Source organism: Delphinus delphis, chromosome 14, assembly GCF_949987515.2.
Source record: "Delphinus delphis chromosome 14, mDelDel1.2, whole genome shotgun sequence".
NCBI classification, from domain to species: Eukaryota; Metazoa; Chordata; class Mammalia; order Artiodactyla; family Delphinidae; genus Delphinus; species Delphinus delphis.
In genome coordinates this window covers 20,353,243-20,370,765 of record NC_082696.1, presented here as the reverse complement: position 1 = coordinate 20,370,765, position 17,523 = coordinate 20,353,243, and the positions used below count along the sequence as shown (strand labels likewise).

Sequence of the window (17,523 nt, the reverse complement as noted above, 5' to 3'; positions counted from 1 at the left end):
CATGGGTGGCAGGCTGGGGCCAGAATTGGGTCATGTTTTTTTAATGAAGGGAGGGTGCTCTTGTACCTTTGGCCCCTGGGTGGGAATGAGCTTGACATATTCAATAAAGAACAAGAAAGTTGTTGTAGCTGGAATAGAATGAAGGAAGGCGTTAGCAGGTTGGAGAATGGGAAGATTCGAGGTCAGAAGGTAGGTAGAGATGGACTGTATATGGCCTTTGAAGCATAGATTTTGACTTTTATTTCAAGTATGATTTTACATAGAAGGCAGAGTGATTTGAGCAAGGAATTGATACATGACAGATCTTTTAAGATCACCCTGGCTTCCATGTGGATAATTTGCTCTGGGAAAGCAAGAATAAAAATGAGGAGAATACTTAAAGGTTATTGCAGCCTTGGAGAGAGAGGATGGCCCCTTGGACTAGGGAGATAGTGGTGGAAGTCATGAGAAATGTTGGGTTGCACTATATTTTGAAAGTGGAGCTGGGAGTCTAGTAATGGATTAGATATGTGATATGAGGAAAAGTGAATAGTTAATGACAGCTCAGGACTTTTGCAAAGCTTCCACTTTGTGTGAATTGTGGTGCTGTTTACTGAAATGGTGAAGACTCAAGGAGAGGCTTTTGTGGGAGCAGGTGAAGTGATGCTTTCCATACTGGAAGGATTAAATTCAAGATTACGAGACATGCAAATGGGGTCTCTAGCACTTACCGCTGGCCAAGGATGCTAAGAAGGAAAGGTCAGCCAGAGGGGAAATGCCAGGAGAGCGTGAGGCCCCAGTGGCCAAGTGGAGAGAGCTTTTCACAGTGCTCAATGCCGAGGACTGCTGAGACTAATCAGAACTGGAAAGCAAGCTTTAGACTTGACAAGATGATCGCTTTTATGGACTTTGAGAAAAGTGGTTCCAGTGGAGTGGTGGGAAAGAAAGTCACATTGGAGAATGTTGAGGAGAGGAAAGCAAATGAAGTACTGGGGTAAGTGTAACCAACCTTGAGAATTTCTCTATTCAAGGGAGCCGAGAAATGGGGTAGGTGCTGGAAGGGACATGGGGATCCAAAGAGCTGTTTTTGTAATTTTTAAAAATAAGGGGTATTACTGGAAGTTTGCATGCCGAAAAGGACTTCACTTAGAAAGAGAAAATGATGCAGAAGAGATTGAGAGAAGATAATTGCTGAAGCAAAGTCTATGATTAGGCAAGAGGGGATGAGGTCCACCCTCTAAGTGAAAGAATTGCTATTAGGTAGTCCCTCTGTGGTAATGAAGGGAAGGCAACTATGTGTACAGTGGGAATATGACGTAGTTGTCTTCTGATTGCTTTTGTTTTGTTAGTGAAGTAATAGTGAGGTTGCATACAGCTGAAGTGAGTGAGAGAGGGGTAAAAAACAAGAGGAGAAAATGTGAAATGCAGGAATACCCCACAGACAGTTGTGTAGATAGTACATAGCTCTTAATACAATGTTTTTTGTTTAATGTTGATACACGAAAATTTTATATTTGCATCCCCGAGTATTTTATTTTGTTTGCCCCCAAATTCCTTATTTTGAACAAGTTCAAATTTAAAGAAAAGTTGAAATAATGGTTGAGAGAACGGCCATAAGCCATTCCTAAATTTGCCAGTTGTTAATGTTTTGCCCCATTTGCCTTTTCTCTCTCTCCTCCTTCTCTCTTTACATACATACACACACACACAGGCACACACACGCATACCTTTTTTTTTGTTATATATGTAGTTTTGATAGGAAGTCGAAAATATTATGACATTTCACTCCTAAATACTTCAGCTTGCTTCTTCCATGAATGAGGACAATCTTCTACAAAACTGCAGTATCATTGTCACACTTAAGAAAATACTTTCATAATGTCATCTTACATTCTAGCCAAATTCAAACTCTTTTAAGTGTGCTATAATTTGATGACATGTGCTTGAAGGAGCTGGGGTTTTTTTAGGAAGTAAATAAGGAAACTGGTTTGGAAGTCACAGTGAAGAGCAAGAAAGACAATAGCTAGATGGGTAGATAGATGCTTAGGTACATGTAGATATTTAGATCTGTGTATCTGTTTATCTACATATATACATAATACACATATGACAACATAGAATTAATTTTGGATTATTATTGTTTCAAAGTATGGGAATAAATACATGGGGAATTTTTAAGTGTCTTCAGCAAGGAGGCAGCCACCTGCTATGTAATTATCTAAAGCAGTTCTAGACTATTGTATATCATTGAGTAGTAAAAGGTTGAAGAAATTTTGGACAAACATAGTGTTGCCAAATTTTTATTTTTCTAAGAAAGGATAGATATATAAAATCAACAAATAAAAACAGTCTATTATATGCATGATATCATGAAAGGAAAAACATCTTAATGCCAAAATGTAGAAAGTATATAATCTCAGATAATTAATGATAATTTTCAGCTTTTCTTTTTTTGAAAAGTTTGCTACAGTGTCTTTATTCTTCTCACTTCTCTGTGGATCCATGAATATTATATAACTGACTAGTGTTTGGAAACTACTAGTAAAAAGAATTTTGGGGAAGTGGGGCCCTGAAATCTGTATTTTTTTAAAAAGTCCACTAGATCAACAAGACTTGGGAAGCAGGGCTGTGTATATTGCTGGCAGTAGACTCTCTGAGTGCCATGTGGGGCACTGAAATCCAAGCTCCTATTTATTTAGTGCCTGTCTATTTTTATGACTGTGATCCTGTTTGGAGAGTGAAACAGGAGGGCCACTAAGTATTCCCCCTTACTCTCGAGAGAGCCATCCTATTCCTGAACTGCGCTTTTGTCACCATCAGTGTCACAGCCAAGCAAGCCCTGGCAGGGTGACTACTACTGCGAGATCTCATTTGAGTGGGAGGTTGAATAGTGAAGTGAGCCCTGGATGATCTGTGTGGTATGATATCTTCTCCCACAGAAGTCAGTGTGTGGTTAGAGGGATCTTTCTGAAAGATATTTTTAGGCTTCTTAAAATAGTAAAAAAAGCTATTGAACCAGATTCAGACAAATACCTATTTTCTAATGTAACTTTTTTGTATCTGTATGGAATATACAAGTACAGTAGATTATCAAAACCAAAATTTTGTAAGGCAGTGTTGTATCAACATCTTTGATAGCAATCTACTCTTCTCTGCTTTTAAAAAGTGCAGTCTTAATGGGGAATCCTGTTAAAAAGGAAAAAGTGGACATTTTGGTTGCTTCAGGGTTTTTCCCCCCATAAATAAGGTTATAGTAGATTTCCTTGAAATATATGCTTTTATGGATGTAGGTTAGAGCCCTTCAGTTGAGTATTACTCTGTCAACAGTTATGCATTTTCAGAATTATAATAGGTATTTCCAGATTAATGTCCAAAATGTGATACCAAATCCCAGTTATAATTATTGTTTTCATTATTGCTTATATTCCACAGCATCAGCACAAAATGTATACAGAGTTTCATCTGAATTTTAAACCTTAAGACTCTTCGTGGAAAGTTATTACTGTGTCTTTTGATATTAGAAACTAGAAGCTGACATTTAACATATCAGGATTTGTTTATTCGAGTGAATGGCTTTTCCTTCCTAGATTACTATTCAAAAAAATAGGTTGTCTGAAAGTCAGGAAAAAGTGGTGAACCTGAAAAAAGACTTGGCAGAGATGCAGGAATGGATGGCCCAAGCAGAAGAAGACTACCTGGAGAGGGATTTTGAGTACAAGTCACCAGAAGAACTTGGGAGTGCTGTGGAGGAAATGAAGGTGAGGCTGGACAGTCAGGGTCAAGAGACTTTCTATCTCCCCTCCTCCCTTTAAAATTAATCCATCAGTCAATCATCTACCTAGCTGTAAGGCCTGATAATGTACATATAATCTCTCACAGTAAGATTTCAAGTTACAAAAAAAACAACAACAAAGAAAGGAGGGTCAACTGCCATGATTTTAGTAGGGCTAGGAAGCTGAGAGTCCACGTGCTAACCTGGCCCATGAGTTGAGTCTTGAGGGCCCCTGCGAAAACGTCTTACATTAGGACCTTGGTGAGCCACAGTGAATGACTCAGAAATTTTGTGGCAGCAATTATATTCACAATGTTGTGCAACCATCACCACTATCTACTTCCAGAAATTTTCAGGAAGAATTATTTTTTGTAAAGAACAAGAGAGACTTCCCAATTAGGTTGGGGTTTATCTTTATTTCACCAGCTGTAGTCTTCCAGCTAATACATGGGGCACACATGAATACCAAAATTTTGTTGGAGCACGTGAGAGGAACATTAGGAACGTCGTCAAGGGATTTAATATCAGTTCGGTCCACAGGATGTATTTGCTGTAAACTTATATTTCTGTGTCAGTAGTCTTGCACACTCTCTTTTTTTATATAATAAAAGAACTGGACATCATTCCCACTTTTCCAACACTGCTTCAAGTGTCCTTCAGTGTCGAAGCCAAAGGAGATAGTGTCTTAAAAGCTACTTTTAAAAAAATAAGAGTTGCAACTTGCCTACAAGTATAACAAAAGCAAACATCTGTGCAGATATTTTTTAAAAGGATTGTTTTTTCACCAATACATTATTGTGTATGAGTCAAAATAAATAAAAAGGACTTTTATTGTAGTATTTTCACAGAAACACTTTGTTTTAGTGTAGCTTTCCTTGAAACTTTAAAACTATTCAGTATATAAGGTATTTTAAAGGTAGCCTACCATGTTAAGAACCATCTTATTTGCACTATTGACATTGTAGTTCTGTGGGGTTTTTTTGTTGTTGTTCTTGGTTTTTTTTTTTAAGGTCACTAGGAATGAGAATTAAGAAAAACGAGATTAAAACTCTTGATTGGGCAACATTTTATTTTTATTCTGCCAAACAACCATTAGGATTTTAAGAAAACCACTACACTTAATTATTTTATCCCAACCTAGAGAAATTTAAAATCATTAAGTAGTAAAGAAAGCTACAAGAGAAAGTGAAAGGCTGTTTGAGGTTGATTTTCCTGAGTATGAGACTTCATCAAGCACGGAAGGAGAGTCAGGCAGGAAGCTACTTTTAGATCAGATCTTCCCAGTATAACTTTGTCATCTTTGAAATGCTGTTAATTATCAGAAGAAAATATGTTTATATTATTTTTAAAGAATACTTCTACCATGGTGCACTTCCATTTTTGCTTGACTTCCAGTGATCAATTAAAATTAATTCACTTAATTCTTATTATGGACCCAGACTTTGAAAGTACCTCCTGTCAGTAAACATAATTTGGGATAACTTAGGTGTTAACAGTGCTGTTATTAAATGAAAATGTCTGCATGGGGACTGTGTACATTGGGATATATAATGAGTGAAATTTTGTAGTTAGCATTCTTATTTCGCAAGCACTCTCCGTAGGGATTACCTCATAATGTTCAGATTAGGTAGTTAGAATCATCTGGATGTTTTAATTTTGGCTCAGTTATTTTTTGAAAACGAAAGAAATTGGTTCCTGAGACAGGGAGCCAGTTTTCAAGTTCATTCTGTCTTGGAACAGAGGGCGAAAGAGGATGTGTTGCAGAAGGAGGTGAGAGTGAAGATTCTCAAGGACAACATCAAGTTATTAGCTGCAAAAGTGCCCTCTGGTGGCCAGGAATTGACGTCTGAGCTGAATGTTGTGCTGGAGAATTACCAACTTCTCTGTAATAGAATTCGCGGAAAGTGCCACACGCTGGAGGTATGGTGTTTTTTCACTGATGCATTTCTGAGGTTCACACTCTGTAATGTACTGGCTGCTTCCATATCTTGGGAAAAAACCTCCATTTTTCTTTTCAAATACTAGATCATAAAAGAAAAGTAGTTCTTTCATGGTTGAGATAATAATAATAACAGTAGTAGTAATTATTAGATAATAATTTAGGTAATAGGTTGATAAAAATGAAACAGAGAAAAGAAAACTGGAGAGCAAGATCTGCCTTCAGTTAGTGGAACTTTCTTGGAAAAGTAGTTTCTTAGCTTTAGACATTTATTACGCGTGAAATCAAGGTTTTCAGGGTTTTTATATTACAGATGATCTGTAGAGTCTGTTCCAGTCCTAAAATTCTAAGACATATACTGTGAGTACCTCCTTTTTTTTTTTTTTTTTTTTTGCCTGGTTAGTGCACAGAGATGAATTGAGGTTTCTGTTTTAGAGCGCTGTCTAAAATTATAGGTTTTATTTAGAGTGAAAGAAAGACTAACTTGAATTTGCTGGTATTTTGCTGGACCATTTCCCCTACCCTGGCCATAGGATTTAAGATGTAGATGATTCTATGAGTTTTTTTTAAATAAAATTAAGTTTTTGATTGTTTGCTTTTATATTAGTGTGACATTTGTCACATCTTATTGAAAAGACTTAAGAAGCCCTTCAGTTGATAGCAATTTAAATTTAGTTCAACCTAAAACAAATGATGGCATTGTGATGAATCCTAAAATGGTAATCACAACTGCAGTATTTAAACTAAATTCACTCATTACTCATTTGTTCTGAATCTATAAAATAAGTGTAATTTGGATTAGTTAATAAGAAAGCTACAAGTCAACAAAGCCTCATTCTTTAATATTAGGATATTGCCTAACTTAAAACACCTGAGGTTACTCATTTGCGAATTTAACATTCTGTGAACATAATATGTAACATTATGTATGGCTAATCTTAAGTCCCAGTAGATGATCCTGGAATTGAATTCTACTACAGTCTTGTCCATGTTTTCTTCTCTGCCTTAATCACCCATGATTTTGCTGTTTTTTTGGTTTGTTTATTTTCCTGTCTATTATTAGCCAAAGTAACTACTCACAATATGTTTAAATAATGGAGCCCCCAGGTTATCCCAAGCTAACAAGAGACCACCATGAATTCTGTGTTATTTCTTCACACTGTCTTTATGACCCAGAGGTGACAGTTTGAGAATGAGGAATGAAATATTTCAAGGTTTTAGTATTGCTTGCAGAATTACTTTTACAATTATTTTGGAATTAGTTTGAGAGAAGAAAAGGAAAAGTGTAAGAAAACAAAGTAGATAAAAGAGAAAATATGACACCTTGATGCCTTTGAAAGGGGAAGTGATAAGAAGAAAAAAGATTTCACAATGGAAGCATTCTTAAAATTATGTGAGGGATTACCAAGAGATCTTGGGTAGAAACAGTCCAAATTTCTAAATTAGAGTAAGGATGCCTTTCTTCCAGAGTCCAACTTTATTACCTTGATTATTTCTAGATTCCTTTAAAATGTTTTAAATCATGAAATATTTAAAACTTATAGAAGAGTACAGATGATATTACTAACACCCATATACATATCCCTCAGCTATAACTAATGTTACATTTTGCCATATTTTTCCAGATCTTCTTTTTTCAAATAAAATTAATCGGCATTACAGAACCCGTTCCCTTTTTCCCCATCTCATACCATCTCTTGATCCCTCTCTTAAAGTAATCATTATCTAGAAAGTGATGTATAATCTTCCCAAACATGTTTGTATATTTTTAATATATACACTTATGTCTCAGTTATTAATTGCTGTGTAACAAACCTTGCCAAAATGTAATGGCTTACAAAAACAACCATTTATTATTTTTCATGATTCTATGGGTTGATTTGGCTTAGCTGCATGGCTCTTCGGCTCCGTGTGGCTTATGGATATTCCACTCAGGTCCACTCTCATCCACCAGGTCCCCTTCCACGTGGCCTCTCAGGTTTATGGCTTCTCTACAGCATGGCAGCTGGCTTTTAAGAGGGAGAAAGCAGAAGCTGCCAGTTCTCTTAAAGGCTAGGTCTGCACTTTGACACAGCATCATCTCTGTAGCCGCCTTTTGCTCTAAGCAAGTCACAAGGCCAGCCCACATTCAGGAGAGGAGAAGACAATTTCACCACTTCACAGGAGTAGCTGTAATAAATTTGTGGCTATTGTTAATCCAGCATAGTTCACTCTCTGGTCATAAGTTAGTTATAGTCCTTCCACATGCAAAATACTCTTACACTCTCCCAGGGACTCCTAAGGTCTTATTCAGTACAGCATCAAGCTCAAAATCCAGTATCATGCGATCTACATCCGGTGCAAATGCAAATGTGGTTCCTTGGAACAGTTTTCTTCAGGTGCAGGTGTGTGGGTGTGACACCTCTCCATCTGGCGACCCGGGCACTAAAAAGATAAGTTATCTGAACCTCATATACCCAACACAGTGGTGAGATAGGTACAGGAAAACCTCAGTGGACACTCCCATTCAAAAAAGTTGGGGCAGTGGAAAGTAAAAAGAGCAGGCACTGGCATTAGTGACTCTGAAATCTAATGCTAGTAGTTCTGAAATCTAGCCAGACACGTGTAGTCAGGGCTCCTACTCTCGGGCCAGGGACTGTTGCTTGATTAGGGGCCAGTCCTGCTTCTTGTGAGAGCTTCTCTGTAAGCCATCCCTTCCTTCCCATAAGAAATAGAGCTCTGCTTGCAGCTGAGTAGATTTCTCAGCCTGCTTTCTGCCTATAGAAATTTGGGGGACCAGACACCTCTTTTCCCTTTTAGTCTTAGCCAGGGGTCGGCAAATTATAGCCTGTGGGTCAAATCTGTTTTGTGGCCTGTTTCTGTATGGCCCAGGAGCTAAAAATTGTTTGTATATTTTTAATTTTTAAAGAGTTGTTAAAAACAAAGCAACACACACACACAGAAAAAATAAAGAAGAATCTGTGACAGAGACCAGATGTGGCCTGTAAAACCTAAAATATTTACTCTCTGGCCTTTTATAGAAAAAATTGCTGACCCCTGACCTGGTAAGTATTCCTCACATGGGGTGTATGCTACTAGAATGTGTCCTCTGAGTCAGTGGATCTGAAAGAGGACCAACCCAGTAGGCTCCATGCTGAACCCTGTCTTCTAAATTTATCCGTCAAATAGGCTCCTCCCATGGGGTTTGTTTCTCCCATAATTTTGCTCTTAGGAATTGGAGGATGAATCATACCCCAGCCCCCCAACTCCCCACAGGAATGAGAATAAGTGACTACAACTAATGCAGCAATTATAGTAAAATTCCAATTTGGGTAAAAAGTTGCTCTGTTCGTATATAGACGTGTTCATATGAATTTAGAAAAAAGTCGGAAAGAGTCTGCATCAAATGGTTACACCCATTAGCTCTGAGCTGGAATAGGGTGGACCCAGGGAACCAATTTCGTATATAGCTGTTAAAAACCGTTGCAAGTCTGAGTATTTTTTTAACCTTTCTATTTAAAAACAAACGAATAATGTTTCCCTCCTGGTTTCTTCTACTAATTATATAGTTTTATTTTCGGCATTTAAACAGAGCCTTGGAATTTATCTTAGTGAAGCAGTCTGCTACCTCCCTCCAGTTGGTCTAATACAGTTAATCGAAGAATTCGATTTGATTTCACGTATTTGAAATACCAGCTTCATCAGTTTCTAAAAGCCCATTTATACTTGTACCTAAACGAAATTATTCTTGACTAGACAGAATGTGCAGCAGTAGAGATGCATTGTGTCTCTAAATGGCTTCTTATCTTGTCTAACTGTTCCCTGCCTGTTTAGGAGGTCTGGTCTTGTTGGATTGAACTGCTTCACTATTTGGATCTTGAGACTACCTGGCTAAACACTTTGGAAGAGCGGATGAAGAGCACAGAGGCCCTGCCTGAGAAGACAGATGCTGTCAGCGAAGCCCTGGAGGTGGGAGCCCGCGTTCTGGGTGGTTATTTTTGTTGCAATGAGGCTGAATGAGTATTCAAACAAGGAACATAATGCCTTATGCCAGCAAATACTTCCGCTTCGTTGGTAGTTTTCAGCATAACTTGTGTTTTCTTCCATTGCCTGAAGTATTTATAACATCATGTATATTTGGGTTATTGGTGACCCACTAAACTCAGCCTTATGAGGTGGTTAGTTGTTTGCTAATTAGTACATTTTAGACTTCATAAAGCGCTCTAGTGATTTTCCAGATTGTTTTTACCAGTCCCTGGATAAAACTCTGCCTTATGTTTTTAGGACAGTGCTCTCTTGTTTCTTCATAAAGTTACATTTGCTCATTAGACACGGCAACGACTGTGTTTACAGTGGCTTCTATTCTGTTGTCTTCAGATGTGAAAATTGGAGGACAGGCTGGAGAAGGCAGTGTTGGAGGCCTGGAATCCTGTCCCCAAGCCTGAACTTGAGTTCCTTGAGGCCAAGAAATGTGCCTGAATTTTTTGTTGTTCCCTAGTTAGTTCCCCAGCACAGCCTGTGGCACATGATAACTTAATAACTGTTTCTTAAGTGGATTAAAGTGTGAAAAGAATAGATTTTCTTAAAAAAAAAAAAGAAGAGGAAGATGGTAGCTGTGCTTTTAAAACTTGTAAGAATAGGATGTAGTAATTAAGTAGATGACTGGATTAAAGGTCAGAAATAAGTCAAATGTGGTACCTAAATTCCAGGAGCCAGATGCTCTTCTGGAGAAAAGATGTCATTTCTCAAATAAAATAGCAGAGTGAGAGATTCAGAGTATTAAAAAATGTTTTGAAAGATTATTTTAAAAACACATACTTTCCTAACATGAGAGTTAATACATGTACATTCTAGAAATATGGAAAATGGAGAAAAGTATAAAGTGTAAGACAACACTTTAAAACATTTTATTGTTCTTCTTCCGAATTACTATTTTTATGTATATATGTTGGGAGGTAGTACTTTATAGTAACTGGATCAAAGGCTTTGGAATCACCAAGTCTTTGGAGCCAAGTTAGAATCTTAGCTCTTCTTTTTACTGTGTGTGTGTTGGCAAATTACTTACCTTCTCTGAGCTTCAGTTTTCCTATCTGTAATATGGGAATAATATGTAGCCATATGGTTAAATTTATGTATATATAAAGTGTGTATATAAAACAGTGCCTTGAATTTTATATATGCTATAGAAACTTTTTAGTAATATAATCAATAACAGTTTGAAATTCTTTTATTTGTATAGTATTGTTTTTTGCTTTTAAACTTTGTATCATACCATGAACATTTTCCCATGTAATTAATAATTATTGAAATTATTTTTATGGAATTTCATATATTATCATTCATGCTGAGTTCTCAATTTTATGTGTTTATTAATACCATGAGGGGCATTTTTGTGAAATAATCTTTTTTAAAATAAATTTATTTTATTTTATTTATTTATTTATTGGCTGTGTTGGGTCTTCGTTGCTGTGTGCGGGCTTTCTCTAGTTGCAGCGAGTGGAGCTACTCTTCGTTGCAGTGCGTGGGCTTCTCATTGTGGTGGCTTCTCTTGTTGCAGAGCATGGGCTCTAGGCACGCGGGCTTCAGTAGTTGTGGCACGAGGGCTCAGTAGTTGTGGCGCACAGGCTTAGTTGCTCTGCGGCATGTGGGATCTTCCTGGACCAGGGCTCGAACCTGTGTCCCCTGCATTGGCAGGCGGATTCTTAACCACTGCGCCACCAAGGGAAGTCCCTGAATTAATCATTTTTAATCTTGTTCCTTAAGTAGATTTCTAGAAAATGGAATTACTGGTTTTAAATAAAACGCACATTTTTAGAATCCTTGATTCACTTTGCCTTGGTAAATGCATTATTTTTTGCCCCTGTCCCTGTTCAGTCTCTAGAATCTGTTTTGCGACATCCAGCGGACAATCGCACCCAGATTCGGGAACTTGGCCAGACTCTGATCGATGGAGGGATCCTCGATGATATCATCAGTGAGAAACTGGAGGTGTTCAACAGTCGATATGAAGAGCTGAGTCACCTGGTAAGAACCGGGCCATGCGTGAGTGTCGATTAGATATTTATGATATGGAGCGGACCTCAGGAACTTATACCGAGGGGAAAAGTTGGTAACCAACAGGGGTGTTGAGGGCATTGAAATACTAGGTGGGGAAGAGCAGACCTTACACTTATATTATAATGCAGGCAGAACTCGATGATTTAAAAATTTGTCTTTGAGATGGTTTCTACTTATGAACTATTTAATTTCCTTTAAGGAACATATTATAGGTGTATATAAGAATAATGACTCATATTATCCTAGTAAATATTAGAGCCATCAGAGTTTGATATAAGCTGCTATTATAAAATACCATAGTCTCTTAGATACATACTCAGAATGTATCACAACATGCATGTCCATATCAGTAAGTAGAGAAAGGAGACTGTTTTTATAGGAGAGTTGGGTGGATATTAGAAGCTTTCAAACACATATTAAAAAATAACTATTGATGTTTAGATCATGAATAGCATCAAACTTAGCCCAAAAGTTCAATCAATAGTGGCTCAACACTATGCACATCTGTAGAACTTCTTTAAACTTTGCAAAAAGAGAGATTTCCATGTTCACTCTACTCATAGATGTTTCTGTTATATTTCATATTCTTGTTTATAGGTTTATTGCTGAGTCCTAAAAATACCCTAAATTTGTAATAAATGGCATCTTTTTTATTCTCTCCTTTATTTTAATATGGTACATAGGAAATCTTTACATTTTTCCCTTTTTATTGAAGTATAATTGAAATATAACATTATATTATATGTAATATAACATTTTGTTTTTGTGATTTTTTTTTAGATTCCACATATAAGTGAGGTCATACAGCATTTGTCCTTCTCTCTTATTTCACTTAAAATAGTGCCCTTAAGGGTATTTTTGTATTTTGTCATTTTATATAGAAAGAAGTAAAAATTAGTAATTTCCTGCAAGATGCGTAAGATACTAGAAGGACCTTTTCACTTTTATCATTGCTAATTATTATTTATTGATAATGCAGGACAAAGTCTTAAAGTAGTGCTCTTATAGTATGTTGCTTTTCTTGGTGGTTAGAACATAAGGGTTTTCTTATATTCAGCTGTTTATATTTGTGCTGAGCGACTAATGGGTAAATTTTTCCCCCTGTAGGCAGAGAGCAAGCAGATTTCTTTGGAAAAGCAACTCCAGGTCCTGCGTGAAACTAACCACATGCTTCAGGTCTTGCAGGAGAGCTTAGGGGAGTTGGACAAGCAGCTCACAACGTACTTGACCGACAGGATAGATGCCTTCCAAGTTCCTCAGGAAGCCCAGGTATTGCCATGGATGTGAGGGCAATAAGGTCGTAAAGAGAGCATATGTAATCGTTTCCTCACCTGCAAGGGCACCAGCTCCTTCTGCCATCCCAACCGAGAGTGAGAAAGGCCGGCCTTACTTACAGGGCAGCATGTGGGTTTGGGGGTTCTCAGGGTTTTTATGTGAGATAATGGCAAATGATCACCATTTAAAAATTATAATTTTCTTAGCTATGAAACTGGGGAAATTCCCTCTTTATAAATAAGTGGCGAACATTTGAAGTGACAAATACAAAGACCTTTGTGCACAGCACACAGCAGTCCTGCGATACAGGTGGCCCATATTATTATTATACGCACACTTATTAAAGCATGGATAGGGGTCAATATATTCTTATCTGTTGTATGACTCTATGAAACTTAAAAAAAAAAAAAAACAGACATTCTCTCCCTTTTCTAATCTCTTTGTAGAAAATCCAAGCGGAGATCTCAGCCCACGAGCTAACCCTAGAGGAGCTGAGAAGAAACACACGTTCTCAGCCTCCGACCTCCCCAGAAGGCCGGACTGCCAGAGGAGGAAGTCAGATGGATGTGCTGCAGGTGAAGGGGGAGGGCAGCTTCCTTTTACTTTTCAGCCTGTTGGGCATAAAAAGAAAATGAGAAAGAGCTGACGACTTGGATGCCTTTGGTCTTCTCTGTGATGTAAAGAGTTGGATGGGAGTGATGTGTTGAAGGTGCACTGGAAACTATTGGATCTGAGTTTTCTAGTTGAGTTGAGAAGAGAGAGCAATCTAGATTTAGATGTTTGCTTTGTATAGGTTTTTCCCTTGACGCAGAGCCTCCATCTGTACTGGTACGGCTGGTACACTGGGCAGGCTGAGTGCATGGGATGCAGTACCACTTAGCCCCTCAATGGGGGATGCAGACTGACCTTCACTCTGACCTTGTGATGAAGGGCATTGTGAGTTCTAGGTTCTTGAATTGTGTTTTAAAAACAGGTAAGAAAATTAATGCAGTTTTAATTCCAGCAAGGCTAGCTTAGCCTTTCATTTTATCTCAGACTGAGACACTGAGTGTCAAGTAATTCAGGACACTGGGCTGTGCAGTCCCCCAAGGTGACTGGGCAACCTCACTAAGTTCCTTTAAAGAATGTTTTTATTGTTACTTTATTTTACAGCCTTCTAGCAGTATGTGTTATGCTAATATTGTCTGCTGAGAAAGATTATCATTCTGATGTGAATTGCTTATTATTTTCATTTCTGCAAACAGAGGAAACTTCGAGAGGTGTCCACAAAGTTCCAGCTTTTCCAGAAACCTGCTAACTTTGAACAGCGCATGCTTGACTGCAAGCGTGTGTTGGATGGTGTGAAAGCAGAACTTCATGTTCTGGATGTGAAGGATGTGGACCCTGATGTCATACAGACCCACCTGGACAAGTGTATGGTGAGGCCGTTGGGTGGTTAATGTGTCCAGTGGGTTTTCCCGTCAGTGATATGGCTTCATCTAGCGCTTATGTACATGGTTTGTTCAATAATTGTCAGTCTAAAGTGTGCTAAGAATAGGAATAAATGATGAAAAACAGGTTAAAAAATTAGAAGTGTGGTCCTTTCCTCCCAGGAATTTAGAAGAGATAGGAGAGAGATAGCCTGCAGAGAGTAAAATCAATTAGTACAGTGTAATGATAAGGAAACTAGAATAAACAAGTGTATAACATGGCTACAAAAAAATGAAGAAAATACATCTTAATCACAGGATGAAGTTAGGGAGGGCTTTGGCAGAATGTGACTAATAAGCTAAATTTTAAAGGATAGATTTGAGTTAGCTAGACGAACCATACTTAGAATGGATGTCAGGAATATTGCAATGTACGACAAATGTGTTCGCAAGGAAAGTAAAATTTTAAATTATAAAGTTTAAACCTAAAGTGTGAAAGAAGAAATTATACTTAGAATGGATGTCAGGAATATTATAGCATAAAAAATCATTCTCTAGGAAAATAAAATTTTAAATCAAAGTTTAAACCTAGAATGTAAAAGAAGAAATTATTTAAAAGGCCTTATTACTGTTTTAGTCTTGAACTTTAAAATTCAATTGCATAGAAATTTAAAAATAACGTGGCCAAGCATGTTCAGTCGTAGAACTAGTGTTCTGCTTGGAAAGAATCATGAAAAAACCTGAACATGACACAAGTTAAGCTAAGAAAAGTCTGGGAAGAGTTCTTTGTGCTTTTCAAAATTGCAGTCTCCACATGTCTGTTGCATACGGAAGGTTGTTTGATTACTTGAAAGCTTGAATGGGTGGAAGAATGAAAAAATAGGATGAATTTTTATATATAACACGTGCGCACGTGCACGTATGAATGTAAATATTTATTTACTGAGATATAGAGATCAACAGAGCAAGCACTGTCCTTGACTTTGTGTAACTTAGTCCAATGGTCTGTTATTATGTGACAGTGCCACATGAGGTGTTTCACGTCAAGATTATGATGCATAGAGATAAGAGAACCTGCCCAGAATACAGCTTTTTAGTTTTAAAGTAACAAGGATGAGGGCAGCTCTGAATTTGACCTACATAACTTCGACTTCCTGTGGTTATATACATCTTGATGTATTTAGTTTTTATATGTCTTTTCATTGTATAATCAATATGTACTCATTGTGGTAGACTTGGTACTTCAGAGAATTGTAAGAAAAAAAATGAATCTTAATACTTCCAAATGCCAACAGCCAGAAATAGCCAGTGTTGCCTTTTTTCTTGTAATAGCATTTAGGATTTTAAAAAATGTAATTTAAAAAGTGTTAGACATTCAGGTTTTAGTCCTAACATTTTCCCATTTTATGTAGGAAATATGTTCGTATTATCAAGTACTTTCATAAACCTTTAAGATACATGTTTGAGTTTTTTTCTTTTTTAATAAAACAAGTATAACCTCTGTGAGTGTGTTTTCTTATCTGATTTTAAAAAGTCATTACAGCCTTGATTTCATTTTACTCATCCTTTGAACCAGATCTGGGAAAGATAAAGCCCTTTGATCTCCATAGTTAGTTCTTAGCTGTCAATCTTTGTAAGCCATGTTCTGAAATGGTTCCAGCTGGCATGTTTTCACTAATATGTAAAATTTGTCATCTTTATTTTTAAGAAACTCTATAAAATTTTGAGTGAAGTCAAGCTTGAAGTGGAGACTGTAATCAAAACAGGAAGGCACATTGTCCAGAAGCAGCAAACTGACAACCCCAAGGGGATGGATGAGCAGCTGACTTCTCTGAAGGTTCTCTACAATGACCTGGGTGCCCAGGTGAGCAGAGCAAGTGCACTGCCCGCCTCTTAACATTCCACTTCTGGGAGAAAGCATATTTGAATTTTATGGCATTAATAATATATGTTTTCATTTATGACAATAATTTTTATTATATTTCTTTAAATGTATGTGTTACTATTACAATGATGAATAGTTACACAGAAATGTATTTTTAATATTTAATCCAGGTTAATTTCTGTGTTTTCAATGGCTACTGACTTTTCATAAGTTCTTCTAAGGAAACTCTACAAATAATAGTCTCTGTATAAACTCAAGTTATTGGTCCTTGGATTTCTAGATTGAATAATCTACTGAGAAATGTTAAAAACATTAGGACTCTTAATAAATAGTGATAGGAAGTTCATATTAATCTATCAGGATTTGAAATCCTTTCAAGAAACATCTATAATTCGGGCATTTTAGTGAATTCATGGGGAAGTTGTTAGGCCCTTTACTGTGAGTGACCAACTGGATCCAATAGGCTTAACATCTTCTCTTACTGAGACTCTCTGCCCTGAAACCAGAGAAGCAAAAACAAAACAAAACAAAAAAAAGAAACAAATAAAAAATGTGTGGAAGTGAAACCTTCTCATCAATATTGAAAGGCTGTATTAGGTAATACATTAGACCCTTCTTTGGTTATTAAATATTAACGAAGTTTCTACATAAGCCCAGCAAATACTAGCTGAAATTTTGTGATCATTTTCAGATTAGTAAGAAAGAACAGTCCTACATTTCCTGGGCAATTTGGACCACACTTCTGCAAGATTAGATTACTGGTGTGATACATTGTGTATCAATTTGATACACTGCACATCTGAAACACATATGTTAGAACTTCTTTGTATATTACACAACTGAAGTTATTTGTGAAATATTATTGTATTTATTAATTGGGCATTGGTGTGGTTGGTTTTACAACAGATCTCTAACTGTAATTATGGTTTTGGAGTTAAGTCATTTTCTCATTCAACACAATTGGGACTTTACTGTGTGTGAGGAGTTATACAGGCAGTTAGAGATACAGTGATAAGCAAAAACATATTATCTCTCTGCCTGATGGAACTGAGAGAAATAAAAGAAGAAAACTTTAATCAAGTAGCCATGCAAAGTAATGTCAGATTATCAGCCTGAAGTGTAATGAAGGAATGTATGTAGTGCTTTAGGAGTATATGTAAAGGGGGATTTGGTCCAGTCTGGGTTAGAGGAAGTGGTGCATGAGCTGAGATCCGAAGGATGAATAGGA

The 17,523-nt window shown here is 37.0% G+C and overlaps 1 protein-coding gene across 9 annotated transcripts in view; it reads left to right on the top strand.

The window, feature by feature from the left end:
- UTRN (utrophin) overlaps nucleotides 1-17,523 on the top strand; it is a 497,409-nt gene that overhangs the window by 171,915 nt on the left and 307,971 nt on the right. For all 9 annotated transcript variants that reach the window (XM_060029843.1, XM_060029847.1, XM_060029845.1 and 6 more), the window contains 8 exons: nucleotides 3,567-3,737; nucleotides 5,492-5,671; nucleotides 9,504-9,638; nucleotides 11,544-11,693; nucleotides 12,834-12,995; nucleotides 13,448-13,576; nucleotides 14,246-14,419; nucleotides 16,119-16,274. In XM_060029843.1, coding sequence (XP_059885826.1) covers nucleotides 3,567-3,737; nucleotides 5,492-5,671; nucleotides 9,504-9,638; nucleotides 11,544-11,693; nucleotides 12,834-12,995; nucleotides 13,448-13,576; nucleotides 14,246-14,419; nucleotides 16,119-16,274 — 1,257 coding nt within the window. The remainder of the gene's footprint in view (nucleotides 1-3,566; nucleotides 3,738-5,491; nucleotides 5,672-9,503; nucleotides 9,639-11,543; nucleotides 11,694-12,833; nucleotides 12,996-13,447; nucleotides 13,577-14,245; nucleotides 14,420-16,118; nucleotides 16,275-17,523) is intronic.